The sequence below is a fragment of the Myotis daubentonii genome, chromosome 3 (assembly GCF_963259705.1).
Source record: "Myotis daubentonii chromosome 3, mMyoDau2.1, whole genome shotgun sequence".
NCBI classification, from domain to species: Eukaryota; Metazoa; Chordata; class Mammalia; order Chiroptera; family Vespertilionidae; genus Myotis; species Myotis daubentonii.
In genome coordinates this window covers 123273298-123296152 of record NC_081842.1, presented here as the reverse complement: position 1 = coordinate 123296152, position 22855 = coordinate 123273298, and the positions used below count along the sequence as shown (strand labels likewise).

Below are 22855 nucleotides of genomic sequence, written 5' to 3'. Positions count from 1 at the left end.
AGGATAAATTCTTAGCAGCATAATTGCTGGGTCAAAGGGCATGTGCACTTTACATTTTAATAAATATTGCCAAATTGCCCTGCAAAACAACTCCATTAACAGTGTATGAACAGCCTATTTCCTCAAAACCTCATGAACTTCATGTTCTATCCAGCTTAAATCTTTGCCAATAGGCAACAAATGGCAAGTCACTATTGTTTTAATTCATATTTCAATTATCAAAAATTGAACATTTTCACAAGTGTATGAACTATTTGCATTTTTTGTGGAAACTATCTGGTTTTGACTGCTATCCATTTCTATTCAGTTTTTAGTAATTTCAAAATTTATTTATAAAAGGTGTTTTCTTTTAATCATTCATCTTTATTTATCAAATAGGAAGGTCACAAATGCATTCCCTGTTTGTCTACTTCTTAAGTTTATAATATTTGTGGAGTCAAATTTATCTGCTTTTCTTGGAGGGCATTGAAGGCTTGCACCATCCTATATAATAAAAGAGAAACATATAAGTTGACCGTCCGTTCGCTATGCTCATCAGTCAATCAGGAGTGAATATGCAAAATAACCTGACAAAGATGGCGGGCTAATTTGCATACACAACACACCAGGCAGAGAGCAGAAGCAGGAGAGCTGGGGGCTTGGGGGGATGTGGCAGAGTGGGAGGCTGTGGGATGGAGACAGAGCAGGAAGGGAAAACCTAGAGCGCGGGAGCACCAGGAATTCTGGGAATAGTAGTTATGGTGGCAGCACCAGGAACAGAAGTGGAGGCCCAGAGCATGGGGAGCACCAGGATTGCTGGGAATCATAGTTCTGATAGCAGATGAATCTCTTAGACACTAGAGCAAAGTGAGCCTGGAGCAAGTTACTGTTGCAGTGGGGGATGGAGGGAAAGCAAAGGTGAGAGACATAAGTAAAATCAGAGTGTCTAGGAAAAATTAAAGGGAAGGAAATCTCCACCAATGAAGCAAAGAAAAAAAAAGCCTCTATTATTCTGTGAGCAACAAACCAAACTGGGTTGGGGGTCTCAGACAATTCACTCATATGATTGCAAAGACAGACAGAAACTCCAGGATTGGAGAGGGCTCCCCTGAGGGCTCCCAGATTGGAGAGAATGCAAGTCAGGCTGAGGGACCCATCTCCAGTGCATGAATCTTCGTGCACCAGGCCCCTAGTGTCTAGATAAACCCTGAATATTCAAAGAAGACCAAAAACTAGTCTATGCTCTCTTCTAGCACTCATATGGGTTTTCTTTATGCTTGTCAATCTTTGTTATTTTAGACATTTACTTTGTTGTATGGAGTGAGGTAGGGATTCAGTTTGAGGAGATTCTATGGGCTCTATGTAGCTTTTCAAATTATCCTATCAGCTATAGCGACATGCTGCCAAGTGAAGGCTTTGTGCTCCCTTGGAAATAAAAGGATTCAGACAGGCTATTTTTATTATTGTTGTTATTCTACACCTGAGGATATGTTTTTATATTTTAGAGAGGGAGGAGGGGAGGGAGGTACAGACAGAAAGAGAGAGAGGGAAAGAGAGAGAGAGAGAGAGAGAGAGAGAGAGAGAGAGAGAGAGAGAGAGAGAGAGAGAAACATCATTTGGTTGCAGGCACTACCAATTGGGGATGGAACTGACAATTTAGGTATGTGCCCTGGCTGGGAATCGAACTACCTGGCAACCTTTTGGTGCATGGGACAATGTTCCAACCAGCAGCCATACTGGCCAAGGCCAGACAGACAGGCTTTCTGAAGAGCCTGGGCAGGAATTTGCCATTTTCTCTTTACTTTTTGTATAAAAAATTCTGCCCTTCTCCACTCAGGTGAATACTTGGCTGTACTTTGGAGGAGGCTTCAGAGTAAGGTAGAAGACGGCAAGAAGATCGAGAGAAAAGTGGAAAATTGAGAGATTCTGGTGGGAAGAGAGAAATACAAATTTAAAGTGAGATTATTCGCTTGTATGCATCAACCATGGGGTTAATAGGGCATGTTGCTACTTGAACAGTGTTAGTAGTGAAGAAAGAATCAGATGAGTTCTGTTTACCTTCCTTCCTTTAGCTCTGCTCATGAAGAAAAGAAGGAATACACAACTTTTTGTTATTCTCATTTTAACAGCATTTCTGGAGTGAATTTTCTTGTTTAACAGGTGAAACTTCTTATGGGAAAGTAAAAAGATCTCATTCATTATATTCACCAGTTTTCAATGTTTCTCCAATGGTTCATAAATATGTGGAATATGTTTCCTTTAAAAACCAATAAGTTAATTGCGCAATCAGTAACATTAGAGGCTTATATTTCCTGGCATGAGTGATATGACATACATATTGGCAAAGACCTACATGACTTTGACTTGCAACATAAATAATATAATCCTGTAGATCAAATTCCAGGTTATTTAGTTAAAAGATACCGAAGAACTCTTTACCTCCAGGTGTCTGCTTCAAGGTAAATTGTGTAATTTGTATAATAATTATAAGTTGATTGATGAAGATTTGATTTCATCATTAAAGGCTAAGGTGTTCTACCACTACTATTAATAATGATTACCATTTGTGCCGTGCACAGTGCATATACAGTGCTCAACAAATAGACATGTGTATGTGTGTATTCTAACTCAACCTTAATGCTCTTTATGAAGACTATACAACCAATTCCATTATGTACACTCTACAAATGAAGAAACAGAGGCTCAGATAGACTAAGTACCTAGTGCAAGATCACAAAACCATTGAGCACAGAGTTGAAATCTAAGCCAAGATTTCATACCATCCCTTACCTCAAAGAGACGTGCAGATACAATGAGAGGTAGGACAATTTCCAGTGGAACTTTAATTCCACTTCAGCTTAAGGAATCAAAATTGATCATGCTTTCTTTTCTTGCCCCCTCCCCTGCTTCATTAGATCTGCCATCTACTTGTTGCTGTGGAACTCTTACCTCTAAGGTCCCTAATAGTCTCCATCTCTGCTCCCACTGATATTCCAACTAGTGTTCCAATGATGGGAAAGTAGTCCATGTGAAGTCCTGGGAGGGCAGGGAGCCTCTCCCAGCCTGGTTATGGTTAGTTTCAGGCCTAAGTGAGGGCTTGGACAAGGACCAGGGGATGGGATGGAAGAGGTCTGGCAGTGGTTCTTAGATCTCTACCCACTGGCCAGATGTCCTTGATTAGCCAACCACCACCCCCCAAAATTAGCCCTTGCTACTTCTTTTCATCCATCTGTAGTTTCTTTTCTCTCCTAATTCTTTCTCAGTGACACTTAACAATGTTCAAACATTTGTTTTCCTTAGGAAGGAAGAGTAACCTTCTCTAGACTCCTTTTCCCCCTTGACGTTCTCTATTAAGTCAGTGTTCTTAAGAGGACTTGTCACAGTCACTGCTCCCATCCCCCATCCCAATCTGACTCCCAGCCCCACCCACCATTTCTCTGCAGTGGGGCTTTCTAGGGTCACTATTGGTCTTGCTGAGAAGTTAAACCTTATTGGACACACCCTTTCTTCACAAAATATAATTTTTCCTAGATTTTATAATTCCATATCTCCTAGTTCCCTCCTTTTCATGCTCCTTTACTCATGTTCTAAATATTAATATTAACCTTGGCTCTCTTGTCTTCTCCCTTTGCTCAGGGATACTTCACTATGAGCTTTAGGAACTGTTATTTCCCCTGTTCTTCCCTCACCCCCTGATATATATCTACACTAATAAAAGAGAAACATGGTAATTGGCGTATGACCGCTACCCTTCCTATTGGCTAATCAGGACAATATGCAAATTAACTTTCAGCCAAGATGGCGGCCGGCAGCCAGGCAGCTTGAAACTAACATGAGGCTTGCTTGCTTCAGTGACGGAGGACTCCAATGTTCCCCGCCTGCCTTGCAGGCCTCTGAGCCTGCAGTTTCAAACATTGTAACAAATACAGACGCTAAACAAAACCCCAGAAACCAGCTTTTAGCTAGCCGGGATCTCAGAGCTGGAGTTGATACAGAGTTTCGAGAACCGAAACAAACCAGATTCCTGCTTTCAGGAGTGGAGGCCTAAGAGCTGGAGCCTCAGAGCTAAAGCTGGCCCAGAATAAAAAATAAAAAAAGAAAAAAAGGAGCAGTTGGGAGCTTCAGTCCCAGCCTGAAAACAGCCCTCAGCCCCTCACCCAGACTGGCCAGGCACCCCAGTGGGGACCCCTACCCTGAAGGGTGTGTGATCAGCTGCAAACAGCCATCATCCCCTCATCCAGGCTGGCCAGGCACCCCAGTGGGGACCCCAACCCTGGTCCAGGACACCCTTCAGGGCAAACCAGCCAGCCCCCACCCATGCACCAGGCCTCTATTCTATATAGTAAAAGGGTAATATGCCTCCCAGCACTGGGATCAGTGGAGCCACAAGGCCTCCCAGCACCCACCGGGATCAGCGTGACAGGGGGCAGCGCCCCAACCCCCTGATCGCCCTGCGGCTCTGTATGTGACAGGGGGTGGGGCCACAACCTCCCAATCTGCCCTGCTCTGTTCATGACAGGGGAAGGTGCCCCAACCCCCTGATCAGCCCTGCTCTGAGTGTGACAGGGTGCGGCGCCCCAACCCCCCCCACCCCCGACGGGCCCTGCTCTTTGTGTGATGGGGTAGAGCCATAACCTCCCCATCGGCCCTGCCCTGAGGGTGACAGTGGTGGCGCCCCAACCACCTGATCCACCCTGCTCTGTGTGTGACAGGGGGCGGTGTGCCAACTCCCCTATCAGCCCTACTCTGTGAGTGACAGGGGAGAGCTCCTCATCCCCCTGATGGGCCCTGCTCTGTGAGTGACAGGGGGTGGCGCCACAACCTCCCCATAGACTCTGCTTTGAGTGTGACAGGGTGCGGTGCCCCAACCCCCCAATCGGTCCTACCCTGAGCATGACTGAGGGTGGCATCACAACCTCCCAATCCGCCCTGCTCTGTGCATGACAGGGGGCGGCGCCCCAACTCCCCAATTGGCCCTGCTCTGAGCCCAACCAGGGGCTGCACCTAGGGATTGGGCCTGGCCTCTGCCACCCGGAAGCAGGCCTAAGCCAGCAGGTCGTTATCTCCCAAGGGGTCCCAGACTGTGAGAGGGCAGAGGCCAGGCTGAGGGACCCCCCCTCCCCCCCGAGTGCACAAATTTTTGTGCACCGGGCCTCTAGTATATATATATATATGATGTAGGCTCAATATGATTCCCAAAGAAGTACATAATACCCACAAATTAAGCTCAGCTCACACCCTCCTGGATGATGTAATCTGTCTTCATGGTTGTAAAAACTATATGCTGATGTTTCCCAATTTATATCTCTAGCCCAGATCTTTCTTGAACTTCAGATGTTTATATTTAAACTAGAGGCCTGGTGCACACAAATTTGTGCACTCGGGGTGGGGAGGGAGGGTCCCTCAGCCCGGCCTGTGCCCTCTCGCAGTCTGGGAACCCTCGGGAGATAATGACCTGCTGACTTAAGTCTGCTCCCTGGTGGCAGAGGGCAGACCCAATCCCTAGGTGCAGCCCCTGGTCGGGCTCAGAGCAGGGCTGACTGGGGAGTTGGGGCACCGCCCCCTGTCATGCACAGAGCAGGACAGATCAGGAGGTTGTGATGCCACCCTCAGTCACGCTCAGGGTAGGGCCGATTGGGGGGTTGGGGCACCGCCCCCTGTCACACTCAAGGCAGGGTCGATGGGGAGGTTGTGGCGCCACCCTCTGTCACGCACAGAGAAGGGCCAATCAGGGGGTTGTGGCGCCACCTTCTGTCACGCACAGAGCAGGGTCGATCAGGGGGTTGGGGAGCTCCCCCCTGTCACACACAGAGCAGGGCCCATCAGGGGGTTGGGGCGCCACACTCTGTCACCCTCAGGGCAGGGCCGATGGGGACGTTATGGCTCTACCCCATCACACACAGAGCAGGGCCCATGGGGGGCGGTTGGGACGCCGCCCTCTATCACCCACAGAGCAGGGCCGATCAGGGGGTTGGGGCGCCGCCACTGTCACACTCAGGGCAGGGCCAATGGGGAGGTTATGGCTCTACCCCATCACACACAGAGCAGTGCCCGTTAGGAGGGGGGTTGGGGCGCCGCACCCTGTCACACTCAGAGCAGGGCCTATCAGGGGGTTGGGGCACTGCAGCCAGTCACACACAGAGCCGCAGGGCGATCAGGGGGTTGGGGAGCTCCCCCCTATCAGGCACAGAGCAGGGCTGATCAGGGAGTTGGGGCACCTTCCCCTGTCAGGAACAGAACAGGGTGGATAGGGAGGTTGTGGTCCCGCCCCCTGTCACACACAGAGCCACAGGGAGATCAGGGGATTTGGGTGCTCCCCTGTCACGCTGAGGCCTCGCGGCTCCGCTGATCCCGGTGCTGGGATGCATATTACCCTTTTACCATATAGGATAGAGGCCTGGTGCACTGGTGGGGGCCAGCTGGTTTGCCCTGAAGGGTGTCCTGGATCAGGGTGGGGGTCCCCACTGGGGTGCCTGGCCAGTCTGGGTGAGGGGCTGAGGGCTGTTTTCAGGCTGGCAGGTGACTGAAGCTCCCAACTGCTCCTTTTTTCTTTTTTCTTTTTTATATTCTGGGCCAGCTTTAGCTCTGAGGCTTGGCTCCAGCTCTTAGGCCTCCGCTGCTGAAAGCAGGTATCTGGTTTGTTTGGGTTCTATAATCGAAACACTGTTTCAACTCCAACTCTGAGATCCGGGCTGGCTGAAAGCAGGTTTCTGGGGTTTTGTTTAGCTTCTATATTTGTAACAATGTTTCAAACTGCAAGCTCAGAGGCCGGCAGCGGCAGGCGGGGAACGTTGGAGTCCTCCGTCACTGAAGCAAGCAAGCCTCATGTTTGCTTCAAGCTGCCTGGCTGCTGGCCGCCACCTTGCTGGCAGTTAATTTGCATATCGCCCTCATTAGCCAATGGGAAGGGTAGCAGATGTACGGCTAATTACCATGTTTCTCTTTTATTATATAGGATGCTTACCTGATTGCTCCACTTAAATATTCTATAAGCAACTCAAACTTAGTGTAACTCCAGACTGCTCTCAGGGCCATGGTTAGCCTTTGAGCAAATTAGAAAAAAATATACATACCTCAAAACACTTTACTTCCATTTAGTAACAATTTTATAATTGATATACAAATTATTATGACTGTGATATGAATGGTACCCCCTTTATTTTTGCACTGTATTGAGGACTTAACAATTACATGCCCATCTCCCCCCTCCAATGAGTAAACTGAGTTGGCTCCTATTTTTTTTTTAATCCTCATTAATTTTAGAGAGAGGAGAAGGGAGAGAGAGAGAAAGAGAGAGAGAGAGAGAGAGAGAGAGAGAGGAGAGAGAGAGAGAGAGAGAGAAACATTGATGTGAAAGAGAAATAATCCATCAGTTGCCCCCCACCCCATACTCGCCCTGGCCAGGGATCGAACCTGCAACCTAGGTACTTGCCCTAACTGGGAATCAAACCCACAACCCCTTTGGTGCATGAGACAATGTTCCAACCAATTGAACCACTTATCCAGGGCAAGATTTAGCTCCTTTTTGATGCCTTTGCTGCATGAACCTGCCTGGTGTCAGTATCCTTCTCATGCTCCCCACACCAGTCAGTCTCCAAGTCCCGGTTGGCCACCACAAAGCTTGTCGGAACCTACCTGCTCTCTATCTCCCCTGTGGGCACATTGATCACATCCCCTTACCCGCACTGTTGTAGCAACCTCTAGCTTTCCTCTGGTTGTCTCCCACCCATTCTATTCTTCACAGAGGGGCCAGCTACCTTTACAATAGCAGTACTTAGTTAGAAACACTCCAATTATTCCTCATTATCCTCAGAATGAGGACCAATGTCCTTCATGATCTGGCTTATATTTACCTTTCTTCTTGGTCCCCTTTTCCCATACTACAGGTTCCGCAGTTCATGTGTGCAGACAGTTTGCGCTTCCATGACTGCGCTGTGCTTTCTCTTACTGGTGCCACTGTACATGCTGTTTCCTCCACCTGGAAGGCTTCCCTTTCACTGCTAGCCCTTCACCTCAGGCTTGTTCATGGATCAGGTTGCAGTGGAAACCACAGCTTGCAAAAAGGCTTCTCTAAATCCCTGGGGCCCGGGAATGATGCATCTCTCATATGGTCACATGGCACCTGAGACTGACCTCTGTTACAGCACTGTCACAGGACTGGCACCTGCCTGCTCTCAGTGAGACCCAGAGGCCAGGGGCTGTGTGTTGCCCTTGCTTTTTCAATTCCAGGTCCCTGGCACATAAAAAGGTGCTCACAAAGGTCTAGGATTGAACAAATCCATGGAAGAACATCAGCGTATCCTTGATTTCCTACTCATAGAACTCAGCTGGAACCTCCTCACTTTATTGAAAGCACTTGACAGACCAAAAAGTATAAAAGAAAAGTAAGGCATCTGTTATTTAAAATGGTTTTAACCTGAGACTGGTGCTGTGCAAACCCCAAACAAGGTAGCTCTGCTTCCTAAGACCTGGGTTAAAAGGTCTGCTCCATCAGTTGTGGAAATAAACACTTATTTCATCAAGAAGAGTCTTTCTCCCTCCCTCCCTCCTCCTGAATTAATTCTGGGTATAATTCCATCCGATGGAAATGCAGTATCTTCAGGAGGAATAAGATAGCTTTATTATGCTCTTATGGTCCTGGCTAATCAACTGCTCACTCCCATTCTAAATAATAATAACTAACTCTAAGTAGTGCTTACTAACTCTAAATATGTGCCAGACACTGTTCTAAGCACTGTGCATATAATAAATAACTCTCTTCATCTTTACAAGAATCTTGTGAGGTAATTACTATTATTACCAGTATTATTCTCATTTTATGAGTGAGGAAACAGGCACAGAGAGGTTAAGTAACTTTCCCAAGGTTACATGGTAAAGCTGAGATTCCAACCTGGGCAGTCTGCCTGCAGAGTTCATGTTCTTAACTGTTATAGCACATTGACTTTTAACCTCATGTCAACCCTTGAACTTTAAAAATCAGTTCTAGACGCAAGAGCTGCTACTGAGTTGAGGATCCCATTGTAGGGATCACTGGTGACCAAGGGACTCTTTCCCCAGGGGCTCAGCACCTGAGCACCAAGACTTGGGGATCCCCACCCAACTCTGTGGTATGCTAGAGCAGGCTCCTACCAGCTTAGGACACAAAAGCCAGTTGTTAACTAGTCAGGTAGATTGCATTCAGTGTTAGATTGTTGTTGGCTTGAAATCAGCCCTGTAAGGAGCATTTACACCATGGAAATTGGCAAATACTACAAATCAGAGACCATATCCCCAAGTGGTGTCCCTGCTGGAAGATCCCAATCTTGACTGAAAGAGGTTGGTCTGGGCCCAGAGGAGGATTTTAATTTCCCTAGTGCCTGGCTAGGCTGGACTGGATTAGATGTTTTTATCTGTGAGACATTTTCATTTGCTGGTATTAGAGTGAATCTCTTTTTGAAGGCATAAAAAACCACTGAGACTAAAGCATACCCCAGAAATGCCAGGGGATCAAACCCATAACTGGGAATCAAACATGTGGCAACATGTTCTCATTCTGCAACATTTCCCTGGCCCCTCTAATCCCAAAACCTTTTCACCAATGACTCCCTTGTCCCTCTGGTCACTAGTGGTGTCTTTCAGAGGCAGGCTTTTACACTGTTCTCAGAATTTCCACATGGCCTTAAGTTCTAGTTATTCACAGTCATAGTTGGCTTGATAACTCTCCTTTTATTTGCTGCCCTCAGTTCATGGGCTCAATGCCTTGTGTCCATGCTGGCATTTCTTGCACCTACCAAATAAACTTGTAGCCCAACTTGTTTCTGAGAGTACTTCTGGGGGCACCCAGCTAAGAGGGGCTAAGTGGATGGACCTGGTTTGGTCATGCAAAGGCGGGAGTCCTGACCTATGGGCTCGGTGGCTGAGCCTTCCCTGCAGTGCTGGGCCTGCCTCTGGTCTCTTGTCCTATATTTTAAAGATGCAGTTCTGTATTTTGCTGGCTCTGCTGCTGGTTTCATGGCATGGGCCCTGCCTGCCCATCATGCTCCTGCAAGTGAGGGTGCATTGCTGACTGCAGCCTGCTGCCCAGGGAGTTCCCATGTCTCCAGGGAAGACCTTGGACCATCTGAAAGAGTTTTCCTCAGTGGGAGAGCGACATGAGCTCATTATCACCATTCTGACACTACCCAGGAGCTGTTTTCCTCTGAGCCCAAGTAGATATTGCCTGGGTCTCACTCCAGGAAGACAATGTTAACTTTGGGAGGAAGTCACCAACTTGCTCAAGGTGCGGCCCTAACACATATCTCCAGCATGATGCTTGGGGAAGCAGTCTGTTTGAACTGGTCTGTTTCCTGGGTCTGGCAGGGAATAGAGATTTTGAGCTGATATGCCTGATTATAGTGATCCCGTTTATTCTTTAGATTTCTTCTGACTTAGAGCTAAAGCCTGCCTTTGGCTACCAGGGGTGCTCAGTGGCAACATGTTTTTATTCTGCAAAAGGGCTAAGCAGCAAATGCAGGGCGGAATTGAGGAGCTGGGCCTCAGAGCTGACCCAAGAGCCAAACTGGTGGGGCAGGCAGGGGTATGGCTCCCTCCCAAATCACTCAAGTCCTGTCCTGGCTGTCCTCCATCACTCCCATTTCCCTGGAGCCTGGCTTCTAAATATGGGTTGTGATTTAAGTCCTGAATTTGCTCTCTAACTTTGGTAAAAAGCTGTAGGCAGGAGCAAAATGATTTGTGGAAGGAATTTAAAAATAAATTTAAATTCACAAGTACACAATGTGATATTATTTCATATCCTGAGACAAAGGAAAAGTGGCCATCCAGAGGGAAAGCTGATCATGGTCCATGGTCAGCAGAACTGAACACCATATTCACTGCGTGAATTGAATTCACTGCTGGTTACCAGAACTGTTTCATTCATACCTAATACCTCCTCCAGTGAAGTATAGAAGATAAAAGCTTAGGATTGGCACCAGGAATTTTTCTGTGTGTGTTTATCTATGGAAAGATGGGTTTTGTGTAACTTTATGTGCTCCAAGGCCAACAAGTGGATTCACATGGGCCCTGTCATTACAATGAGCAAAGGTGTGGGAAGTTGTGTTTGCAATGGAACAATTATTACCTCTGTCTCCCCACCACTTTTTCATTTTGGTAGAATTTATGTCCCATTTTTATTATTTAACTGAGAATGAATCAAATAGTGATATTTCAGACGACAGAGTGAGCCAGGGGAGGGGAGTGGGTTGATAGGCAGTCAGAGAGTATGGGAGGGAGATCTTATCCAGGAGAGAATTTGGCTGTCTTCACGAATTATTACTCTGTGTAAGCAACCAGTCAGTGGCCCCAGCTGTGGGCTGCACCTTGATTCTGTTGAATCAACTGTGAGTAAAAGATATGCTAGTCCTAATTTCCTATGACTCATTAAGAACACCTTACTGGGTGGGGTGTACTGGAGGCAGCCAATCAATGATTCTCTCTCATCATTAATACTTCCATCTCTCTTTCTCTCTCCCTTCCTCTCTGAAATCAATAAAATATATACTTTTAAAAAGAACAAAAAGAAAGCCCTATTGGGCAAGCTTTTTTTCTCAGCTGAATCTCTATCACAAGCACTTGGCCTCGGCTCATGGGCATAGCTTGAAGAGGTTACTTGGGTCACCGGACAGCTCTTTTTAGTTACGATTTTCTGGGGTTACATATTGGAAAATATGGGCCGATTTATCTTTACTGGTTCCAAACTGGCTGACAACTCTTACTGACTTCAAACCCCTAAGTGAGTCCAACAAGCATTTAGGCAGCAGATACTGGAGTTGTGGGCACGAGTGGAGAAGGTTTCAGCCACAGTCTTGCCCCCTCAGGAGTTTAGACAGAGGCCTGCTTCAGCCAAAATCCAAATGACCCACATCATTTTTCACTGAACAATGATGAGGTCTTTTATTGCATTTATAAATGTCCCCAGAGGGCATTCTCAAATGGGTTCAGCTAATAAACATGAGAACTAATAATTATCTTGTTTCAGATAGCTGGCATGTGTAACTGCTGTGAGGGGTCAAGAGTATCCAGTTTGATCAACATTTCTCCAGCATCCTGACACTTGTGATTACAGAATTGGGGTGCAGGTTGGGGTCAGGGAGTTAAGGGAATGAATTGTGCTTGTGTAATCCCTTCCATTTTGGGGTTGCTTTCTAAAATTTGGTGCTGTTAGGTGAGTGCATTTGATAGGTTTGGGTGATGCAATCCTAGTAGTTCCATCTTGGGTCACTCTTCCAGTGACTTTTCCTTTCAGGAGTGCTGGGACTGACCCAGGTCTTAGAGGTGGCAGCATCCCCCAGGAGTTGTTCTGTGAACTAATCCAGGCTTCAGGTGTCCAGTGGGACTGTAGTCATGCTGTTTTCTCTTCCCCTTGGGCTGCCGCTCCTAGTTCCTCCGTCCTTTCTCAGCTAGCCAGCAAGATGAAGAAAGCCATGTGTCTGGATGTGAGAGGCACACCTGTAGGGTAAGCCTTGCATGGTGCCCCTTTTTGACGGTGATTCTTGAGACAGTTCCCACGTAGAAATGGAATGAACACCAGCACCATAGGCTGCATTGCCCAGAGTGAGAAGGGGCAGCTGGATGTCATGTATGACTTAAGAGGCACTGGGAAGTTTACCTTCCTCTGAAAACACTCCTCTAACTAGTACATTAGTTAAAATTCCATAAATAAAGCTTTATTTCCTTTAACGTAAGCTGTTATTAGGAAATACCCCAGGTTTGGTCAATACAGTAAGTTTTACCATTCAGTCTCTATACAAATGAGTTTATTTGTTAGGTTAGGGTTATTGAAATATAATCTACATACAGCAACATGTGCTTTTTAGGTGCACAGGACTGAGTTTTGACCAATGTTTTCAATCATGAAACCACTTTCATAATCAAGATGTAGATTATTTCCATCACCCTCAAAATTCCCTTGTGCCTCTTGGAGCCCCCCATCCCAACCCCTGGCAGCCACTGCCCTGGTTTCTGTCCCTTTTGCCTTTTTCAGAGGGTCATGCACATGGAATTGTATGGAAGTAACCTTTCATGACTGGTTCCTTTTACTCAGCCCAATGTTTTGGGGTGTCCCTGTGTCACTGAGCTCAGTGGCCATGCCTTTGTTTTACTGAGTAGCCATTCATAGTGTGAGGTCCCCTTTACTTGTTTGTCCCCCCGGGAGGGGAGAGAGCTACTGTGCGGCACTGACTGCCTGCCTGGCCCCCACGTCATACTTCTACCTTCTGTGACCCCGCATCCTCTCACTGCGGGTCTGCGTGTCCAGGGAGGACCAGTAAGAGGGAAAGAGCTCGCAAAGGAAAGGGAGCAAGAGCATGAACATCATCTTGACTAACACGCCGTGCTGGGCGTGACCCAGCATGACAGTGAGGAGGTGACCAGTGACAGAACCTAAGATAGATGTGGGCAAAGCAGGACCTGATTGGAAGGATTTCCCTGAAAAGGAGAGGAACCAGGGCAGCTCCAGGTGTCCCATAGCAGAATCTGATGGACCATTTTATTGGGCACCAGAAAAAAGTCAACTCAACTCATGCTTGGTCCTAGAATCTGTCTGTCCTAGGTTCAGAGTCTTGGGGAAGAGAAGGCCTGCCTGGCCAGCCTGGGACTAGGGAAGTCAACGTGCAGAATGACATACACAGGGAGAGGTGGCTCCTCCTCAAGAAGTCTGGGTGCTGGGACAAGGAGAAGGGATGGCAGATACAAATGTTGACTCCTCTAGAAAAATATAAGCTCTCCCAAAGGAAGGTGGCTCTACCTGCAGGGTCATATAACCCTTACCATTTATGCCTGAGACTGTATCTGGAATGCACTTTATTAAATAGAAATTTCACTATTTGGGGTGGTGTTTGTAGGGCTATTCTCTAGTTTTGAGATATGTCCTCCTTTAGTGACCCCACATTTATTTTATTTTAGTATTTAATGTTAGTATTTTCATGTTACATTTGTAGACACACACATGCACACATTCATTTCCTTGGCTTGAGTCCCTTGGTGCTAATTACATTTTTAGGTTGTATTGACTCTACTACCCTGAGAATTGCCTTGGTATCATTGGACTTTGTTCATAAATAAACAGATGAGGGTGTAATCTGGGCCTCTTATCCCAGGGTTTGAGCACTGGCCTGGGAGCCATCATTGGAGTTAGGGAAGTGTCCTGGATGCCTGGCTTATGATGAAGCCCTATTGAAAACAATCCAACCTCTCTCAGCCTCAATTTCCTGTCAATGAAATAAGCATGTATTTTACACCTAATTCTGTAAGCTAGGATTTTGTACAAAATGTAAGTTGTCAAGAGCATACTGGGGGAAAATGTTATTTGAAAGTACATGTTATGATCCTTTAGAATGACAAGTTGCATATGTCCATTGCACCCTAATGGTTTCAAATATGTTTTGTGGTGTCCATGAATATTTTATTTATGTTGAATAATGAAATCTGTCCCTGAAATACACATTTGATTCCAAGTTGACTGAATTTAGGGGAAAGAAAAAGCATCCATTTGCATGAGTTCCATGGCTGTGCTCTGTGAACAGAGATGTGTGACCATATTCTATCTCAAGCCCCTCGTCGCAGTGTGGCATAGAGGGGTGACCTGCTTCCTGAGTCACCCAGGAAGAGAGCCAGAACCAGAATTTAGACTCCAGTATGTTGGGGTTTTTACTTGGAGTTCTTTCTTGAATGGACCACTTCCATGATTTAGAGTGTTAGCAGACCTTTAACTACAGTGAGAATAGCTGGCCCAAAGGTGGCAAAGCATTTCCGCCTTTTCCATTAATGGTTAGAAATTGGTGATCAGAAAAAACAAATACATGTCAGGGATGTCGAATGTGTATATTATTCTGGGCTTCAAACAGATGTGATAAAAAAGCTCAGTTATGGCAAGTTTTCTAAGTTAAACTTTTCCTGGAAAGAGCAGCAAAGAGGGTCCAGCAGTGGCAAGGGAAATGTTGTATTATATTAATGTTTATATTTGGCTGTAGCTCACCAACAATGAAAGTTAATGCAGTTCTCTCTTCCAGTCTGTATATAAGTTGGCAAATGACAGGAACAACATTTGCTTCTAATCACGCATCCATCTTAATAATGCCAAACAGATACAGTGCAGAAATGATTGCACAACAACCAGCATTTTTTTTTTTTTTACATCAGAATCTTTATTAATTTGAAAGAGGACCTCGAATCCAGGGAAAGTTACATTTTTATGTTTTAGATCATGATTTTAGAAGATAGTTATTAGGCCCATTTGCTGACAACATTAAGAATTAACAAATTATGTTGTTAAAGCATAAAAGTTTAATGGCTTCATTAGATAACTATGAAGTCTGTTATTTAAGAGAGAAATACTGTGGTGTTTGAAATCAGGAAATATTTACTGAAGGACTCTTTGGGGTCCAATTTCTAGAACCAAGGCAAAGCTCACCTATTATGATCTAAAAAAATTAAAAAAATAATAAAACAGAGGAGCAATATCTTTGTATGTTTGATGCCAACAAAGTTCCTTAAAATCTAAGAAAGTTGTCAGTCATGTGGGTGCTTTGAGTTGGCATTTTTAAAAGATAAAAATGGAAGTCAAATTATCATAAGAAGTTTTAGTCTCTTTTCAATGTGGGAAAAGGGGGCATTTTTGTTTTGAGTCTGGTGTGGGAAAACAGGAGCCATGGGAGTCAGGGAGTGCCTACTTCTTAGTGCGTGTCACCAGAGAGCAGGGGCTGCTGAGTCTTACCCAGTCCTCTAGCAGATCAGTCCTTTCAGTACAGACTTCTTCCTGCTGTCCTTGGAAGGGTAGGCGGTGCTCTGAGAAGTGGTGCTCAATTCCACTGTGGGAGCACAGCACTGCCTAATGCACTGAGGCTGAAAGGTCTAAGACACCCCACATACAGCTCTCTCAGATGAGGGGCAGACATGGCCTCTTCTAGAAAAGGACAATTATGGGAGAGAGGGGGGAGGGAAAAAGTTCTTACCAGTTTGGGAAATTTGCCTACCATTGTAATAAAAGTGAATTGAGACAATTATCTGAATAATTGAACTAAAGTCTCACCAAATATGTTTTGGTCTGAATTATCCAGCTAATTGTTTTTTAGTGCAAAGAATTATGAACTGGGAATTGGGATCTTGGTTTCCACCTGGGGTGTCACAAAGGAATGTTTAAGCTCCTCTATGAGATCAGGGTCTATCCAAGAGTCAGTGAATTTGACTTTGTATTTTGTGTGTAAACACACATTCCCTGAGGCAGGAAAATGTCAAGTTTGTGAAGTTGTGCACTAGTGGAAGCAGAGTGGGCATAGGTAATTCTCCTCAGGCATGCTTCCAGCCCAGGGTCAACCCTGGGAAGAAGCCCCTACAGTGACCCATCTTTATTGGCTGCGGATAAGGTTGGTTATCCAGATGCTAAGGGACTGGAAGTAAGCCAGGCAGAAGGTGAAGTTGTCCACCCCTGGCTCACTCATGGGCAGCAGACCTGGGGCCCACAACCAGGGCGCATCCACCACCCAGCTTCCACATTTATAGAAATTGGCTTCTATGCTAGAAAGGGGCGTTAGGCTGATCAGAATGCTGTGTGTTGCTAACCAGAGGAATGTTCAGCTCCCAAAGGCAGCGACCTTGACCCCTGGTGGTGGGAAGGGTCTACAGGGTCTGGAGTAGGTCCCAGACACTGAAGTGATGGCTCACCTGGGGCGGCGTCGCGCGCTTGCCCAGTTCTCTTCTCCCACTTGTTCAACATGGCCAGGAAAGGTCTTCTAGGCCGCTAGGGAGTGAGGGAAAACGGGACTGTCAAGCGCCAATGCGGGAGCTAGAAATGAGGTTCTCAACCCACACCCCTGGCTCCAGGCAAGCCTTAACGAAGGGCGTTTGCCCAACTAAGAGACCCCTCCCCCCACTCCGCAGTTCCGCGCCCCCGGCTGCCGCAGCTCGGGAGGGGCTAGCTGTGGCGAGGAGCCCGTGGGCTGTGGGCAGGGCGGGCTGTGTGAGGGGCTGGGCTGGGCTGGGCTGGGAGAGGGGCAGGCCCTGGCCTTGGCCCACCCGCTTGACGCACGGAGCCCCGAGTGTGCTCTGGCGCCACCGAGGAATCCAGTTGCCTGGGCGGATGCCAGAAGGAAAGGTCGTGGCGGGGTCGCATCGCCTGGCTGCGGCGGGGGCCCGGTCCTGCGAGTGACCGAACCTCATCGCTGAAGGCCCGGGTCTCGGTCGCGGTGTGCGGAAAGGGTGCGTCGCTGGAACTCAAAGCACACCCGCTACTTTCTGCTTCTCCTGAAGAAAACCGGGGCTCGCGCGGCTCCCTCGGGTCTGGGCCCCCTCCGCCCAGCAGGTAGAGGCCGAAACTGCTGGGGCCAGGGGTGTGAAGGCGGGTGGGGAGGCGTGGACAGAGCCGGGAGCCTCTTCGTCCCCACCCCGCGTGATTGTCATTTGGGTCGTGGGGGCAGGAGCTTGGTCAGGGAGCACCAAACAGGGGCGCAAAGGTCACGCGACACCGACACTCTCTAGAAAACCTTATAGTACCGGAGGGTCAGAAGCTGAGAAGGGGACCGCAGTCCACCTGGCTCAGGCTCTGGAGTAATCTTTAGGAAGGAAGGAGTTTTTTCAAGGGAGGAGAGAACAGCTGTGATTTTAAAAACATCTTTTTTTTTTTTTTTGCATTGCTTTACAACACAAATTAGTGGTGATTTAAAGTCTCCATTTTCAGAGCTATCGTGTACACTGTAAAAATGAGAATCTTGGCTTTACAAAACTGGTATCAAAGGCAGCACCCTGCCTCTGGAGACAAGGCAGCAGTGGGAGGGAAAGGGTTGGTGGAATCAGAGATGGGAAGCAGCTGAAGTCGCTGACTCCCCACTCACCTTTAATCTTAAGAGTGTGTTTTCAAGAGAAAAGCAAAGAATTGATCATGAGTCCTGATCGTTTCAACCCAGTGAACTCATTGACTATCCTCCTTCCCCCAGTCTGTTTCAGTTTTATTTTCAGGTCTAATTATTAGCCTTGTGGTAGCAAATCTCCACTTAAATGCCTACCTTTTGTCATAATTCAACCCCATTATTATCACTCTTTATGATATTAAGTAGGTAGAAGGAAAATCAGTCAAACTTGTTAACTAGACTTAGGGATGGGCTTTCCCCCTCCCATTCCTGCCAAAAGATAGCATCCTCAAATAACCACCCCTCCCCTCCCCCCCACCTCACAATATGTTGTTTACAAACTATCCTCTTGGATGAGATGAGATCTGTCCAAGAACATCAAGTGGGGCCTGCATTTCCAGTCTCTGAATTTCTGTGTTTGTATTACTCTTTAGAACATTGCAATCTATAACTTGTGAGAATCCCACTGCCTTTGAATTTATTGAAAAACAGATGTTCACACTTTTATGGTACTTCCTCTGGTCAAATCTCCCGTTTTTAATATGGGAAACTGTCCCTACCCCATCTGAAGTGGCACTTTCTCTTCAGATCACCAGGGAAAAGGCCTGGAAGCCCCACATCTACAGATGCTCTCTTTATACAAAAGGGGAGACTAAAAAAAATACTACTAATGGGTTCACACCCAAATGGGCTTTTTGCACTACTACAAAGGTAGGTTTTGTTTTGGAAACAAAACAAACAAAAAACATTGACATTCAAATTACTCTTAAAACTGCCCTAAGGAAATCTTGGGTGATTAAGATAATCACATGCCAAGAATGTTTCCAGCTTTTTGAGCCCCAATCAGGACCAATTTGCCTGAAAATATCTGCTTGTCTATAAGCTTGTTGATAATGTCTGCCAGACGATTTTTGGGGCCCACACCTTATAATTTGTTCCATAACTCTTAGGAGAATTCTTACAGAGATCATTGGTTTTAAGTTTTAATAACTCTTATGGTTAGAAGTCCCATCCTGGAGATTTGTACAGCAATCTGTCAGGTAAGAAAAACTGCAGACTGCCTCTCCTTTTACTGAATCATTCAGGAAAATATTTTGACCCCCACAGGAAGTTTCTTCAGACTCAAACCTAAACCCACTTGGAAAGAGAGGGGATAAAAACTCTCCACCTCCAGCCCATCACCACAAAGTGCTAAAGTCAGTTGTGAGTTTTATTTAAAAATAAGCACTATGCCTGGTTTTCATAAACTTTATACACGAATATGTACACAGATACAAATAAAATAATAAAAATAAAAATCACACTTGCTTTCACGTGGCAGTGGTCCTGGCACTCTACATACATAACATCAACTTTTGCTTTAAAGAAATTGCTTGGCCCAGGGAGACCACAGTGAGCGATCACCAAACCATTAATAAAGCTGTAGCTTGTTGCCTGCAACTTTCTTAATCCAGATTTTAAAAATATATAAATAATTTAATTATAAAACCCAACAATATATATGTTTTTAATCTTTTTGGCACAGTGAAGCATTGGTCAATAGCAGAGAAATGACTGAAGATTCAGACACCTCTCTCACATTCAGTCACATACGTACACATGAAACAGGGGCCCAATAAACCCCAAGCAGTAGTCATATCATTTATCTTACGGAATGGTTCCCTGATGTGCTTTTTTCTTTTTCTTTTGTTAAGAACAAATCAATGGAAGGTGCAATGAAAATGGTAGGAATGAGGGAGTGCCTGGGCAATAAGAAGAGAGGAAAAGTCGGCAAAAGAAGGGAGACACAGGCTTGGTAAAGAAACTCAAACAACTATGAAATATTGCTTTGGTCCTCTGTAAAGTTATAAAAGAGGAAGGAAATATTCTGGACTAGGTTAAAACAGTTCTGTCAAAAACCCTTTAGCGGTAAGGCACGTTTGATGGAGAATTTTCTTTTAAAGCTCCTTTTCTCTGGACAGAAAGTGCAAAGCCCCGAACGTGCCATACCGGCGTCTCCTAGGGTGCCCACCCCGGCGCGGTGCTCAGCCAGGCAGCTCAGGACAGGAGCGTCTCCACTTGGTAGGGCAGGTGCGCGCCCTGGCCTCGGGAGGAGGCCGCCTGCAGGGCCGCGGGCAGCCGCAGGGGGCAGTACAAGTGAGCGCCACCCCGGTCACCGCCAGCCGCAGGGCCTTGGAAGGGTTTGGCGGGGGCGGAGGAGGAGAAGGGCGCGAGCAGGAGGTGCGGCGCGGGCGGCTGCGCCTCGGATCCGCGCGCGCCCAGCAGCGCAGGCTCAGCCGCTCTGTACGCGCAGAGCGGCAGGAGGGCCCCGCCGGGCGCGCGGGGGAGGAGCGCGGGATACGCGGAGAGCGGCGGGCAGGGCGCAGCGCCCCACTGCAGCCGCACCCCGGGGGCCGTGTCCCCGTCGCGCCGGCTGCGGAAGGGCTTGCTGAGGATGCTGTCTATAGCGAAGGAGCTGGAGAATTTGCCCGTGGGGCTGGCGCGCCCCTCCTGGCGGGCCGAGGAGCGCGGGCAGGGCGAGCCCAGGGCGGCGGGCGCGGGCGCAGGAGCGGGCAGCTGGGCGGTGGTCTCCTCCGGCCGCAGCCCGGGTGCGGGGACCGGTGCCCGATGGCTGAGGCGCTTGCGGCGGCGACGGAAGACACCGTCGGCGAAGGTGTACTCGCTGTTGGGGTTGAGCATCCAGTAGTTATCTTTGCCCCAAGGCCGCGAGGGGTCGCGCAGCACCTTGACGAAGCAGTCGTTGAGCGAAAGGTTGTGGCGCACCGAGTTGCGCCAGCCCGTGTAGCTGCCGCGGAAGAAGGGGAACTTGCCCATGAGGTACTCGTTGATCTCAGCCAGCGTCAGGCGCCCGCCTGCCGAGTCGCGGATGGCCATGGCTATGAGCGCGATATACGAGTACGGGGGCTTGGGCCGCCGCGTGTACGGCTTGCTTCGCCCGCCCTCACCGACCCCTGCGCTCTCGGCCCCGGGCCCTGCGGCGCCCTCCTCTGCGACCCCCGCCGCAACCGGGCCCTCCTCCTCGGCGGCAGGCGCACCTCTCGCATTCCGCTTACCGCCGCTTACCGCTGCTGGGCTGTTGGCGGCACAGTCCCCGTCCGACCCCAGGGAGTCGTCGCCGGCTGCGGACAGCGGAGAGGGCGCGTCGCTACCTCCTGTGCCCTCTAGGTCACTACCCGGCTTGATCTCGTGGGCCGCACGGGGGCTGAACACCTCCGACTCCATGCCCACGCACCCTGTCCTGGCTCGGCGCCGTACTCTTTTCCTTTGCGCGGTCTTGGGAAGCTGGTGCGGGGGGCGGGTGGCGACCTCAAGTCCAGGAGTCCTCGCCTTTCTCTCCCAGAGAGCTCTCCCTCCTCTTGTGAGAGACAGTCACTTTTCCGTAGAAGAGTCCAGTTCCACCGGAATGTTTCGTTGGAGGGGCTGTGCTTATTGGGTGAACTAAGAGGGGCGAAGAGGGAGGAGTTGGGTAGGCGCTGTCTTCAGTTCGAGGATAAGAGACTTCAGGGTGAATGTGTGCAAGGGTGCGGCTTTAACTTCTGCTGCCCAGCCATAAGGGCCTTGGGATTTCCTGCTGGAGGGAAGAAGCGTAGGCATCTGCTCTCTGACCCGGAGGGTTTCTTCACTGGACGTCGCAGGTCCCGGGCAGGCGTCCACGGGGCACGGAAATGCGTGCCACCCTTGGGGAGGGTCTGGTGTCTTCACCCCTGAGCGCCCACGGAGACGAGTCCCTGAGGCTGTGGCTCCCGCAGCCGCCTTTCCGCCCTCGGCCTCCAGAGAAGCATCTCCACGCTGGCCCGCAGCCCCTACGTCTGGCCTCCACCTTCCGCTGGGCGCAATATAACCCTGCGGGGGCGGGGCCTGGGCACGGACGACAGAGGGTGGGGGAATGGGGTGGCTTAGGTGGCTGTGGCTCCCGGGCGGGCCGCACCAGGTTGAGGCTACGAGGCGGCGCAGCGTAAAAGTCGCTGCGCACAGGTTGTTGTTTTGGGTCTGGCCAGCCCCGCCCTCTGCTTCCAGCCAATGGGAGCGTGCGCGGGGCTGGGAGTGTGCGGGTGTCTGTGACTGTGCGGGTGTCTGTGACTGTGCGGGTGTCCGTGTGTGCCGGCCCCGCGGCCCGTGCTGGGTTCAGGTGGGAGCGCCCCGCCGCCCGGAGGGGTCTCTGTGCCCCGGAGCCCAAGGAAGCGCTTTGGGCGAGAGGTCACAGGGGACGGGACGGGGGAGGGCCCTAGAAGGGCTGGGCCGAGTCAGCAGGGACTTGGCTCAGGCTTGTGGCCTTCCTAAAGGTGTACGTGGTATATGTTTGCTTCTCTTGTAGTGAAAACAGTGTTTCTTTCTAAAGTAAATGCCTCATGCCCCTGAGGAGGTGCTGAACGTAGAGACCTCACTGGGCGCGCTTTGCAGTGACCTCTAACGGGAGCCACACGCTGTGCCCCGTCCTGTGATTTCATTTTGAGAACCATTTTTGTCTTTTTGCCTTTTTTAATGAATAAAATACTGGACTTGAAATTGTATAAGCCTTTTTGGATGAACTTGACTCTTGTTTGCTAAATGGTCTCCGACTTTCACTTTTCTTTGCCTTTACCTGTTTCTGCATCTGGCTGGTGGCTCTTGGGGAAAAGCACCTGTGTCTAGAATGTCCAGGCTCTGCCTGCGCCCGTCCCCCTCTAGATTCCAGCCTCTGTATTCCTGGGTTCCTACAGACAACAGGAACGATTGGGAGGGCCTGTTCCCAGGTCGGGGACCCAAGGTATGACGTGCTGATGGCCATGTCTTTCCAATCCTTCTCCTTGGAGACTTTTGCTGTGGTTTCAGTGGCATGGTATAGGAGAATTGGGAAAGGGGGCACTTTCTTGGCCCCAAGAAGTTTGGCACCTGACACTTTGAGGTGTCAATACTACAGGGAGGGGCTCACTGACCCCCAGAAGGGTACATTTCTAACCCGCTGCCCTTCCACACTGAGGTTTCCTCCTTTTTCCTGTCTTTGTTGCAAATAGAGAAAGAACTGCGAGTACGTGGGA

General features: G+C 48.5%; 1 protein-coding gene across 1 annotated transcript; it reads right to left on the bottom strand.

Annotated features, from left to right (window-relative positions):
* Window positions 1–19029: 19029 nt before the first annotated feature.
* Window positions 19030–21761, bottom strand: FOXQ1 (forkhead box Q1). The gene has a single exon (XM_059688407.1). The coding sequence runs from the start codon at window positions 21057–21059 to the stop codon at window positions 19875–19877; it is 1185 nt and encodes a 394-aa protein (XP_059544390.1). The 5' UTR covers window positions 21060–21761; the 3' UTR covers window positions 19030–19874.
* Between the last annotated feature and the right edge of the window lie 1094 nt (window positions 21762–22855).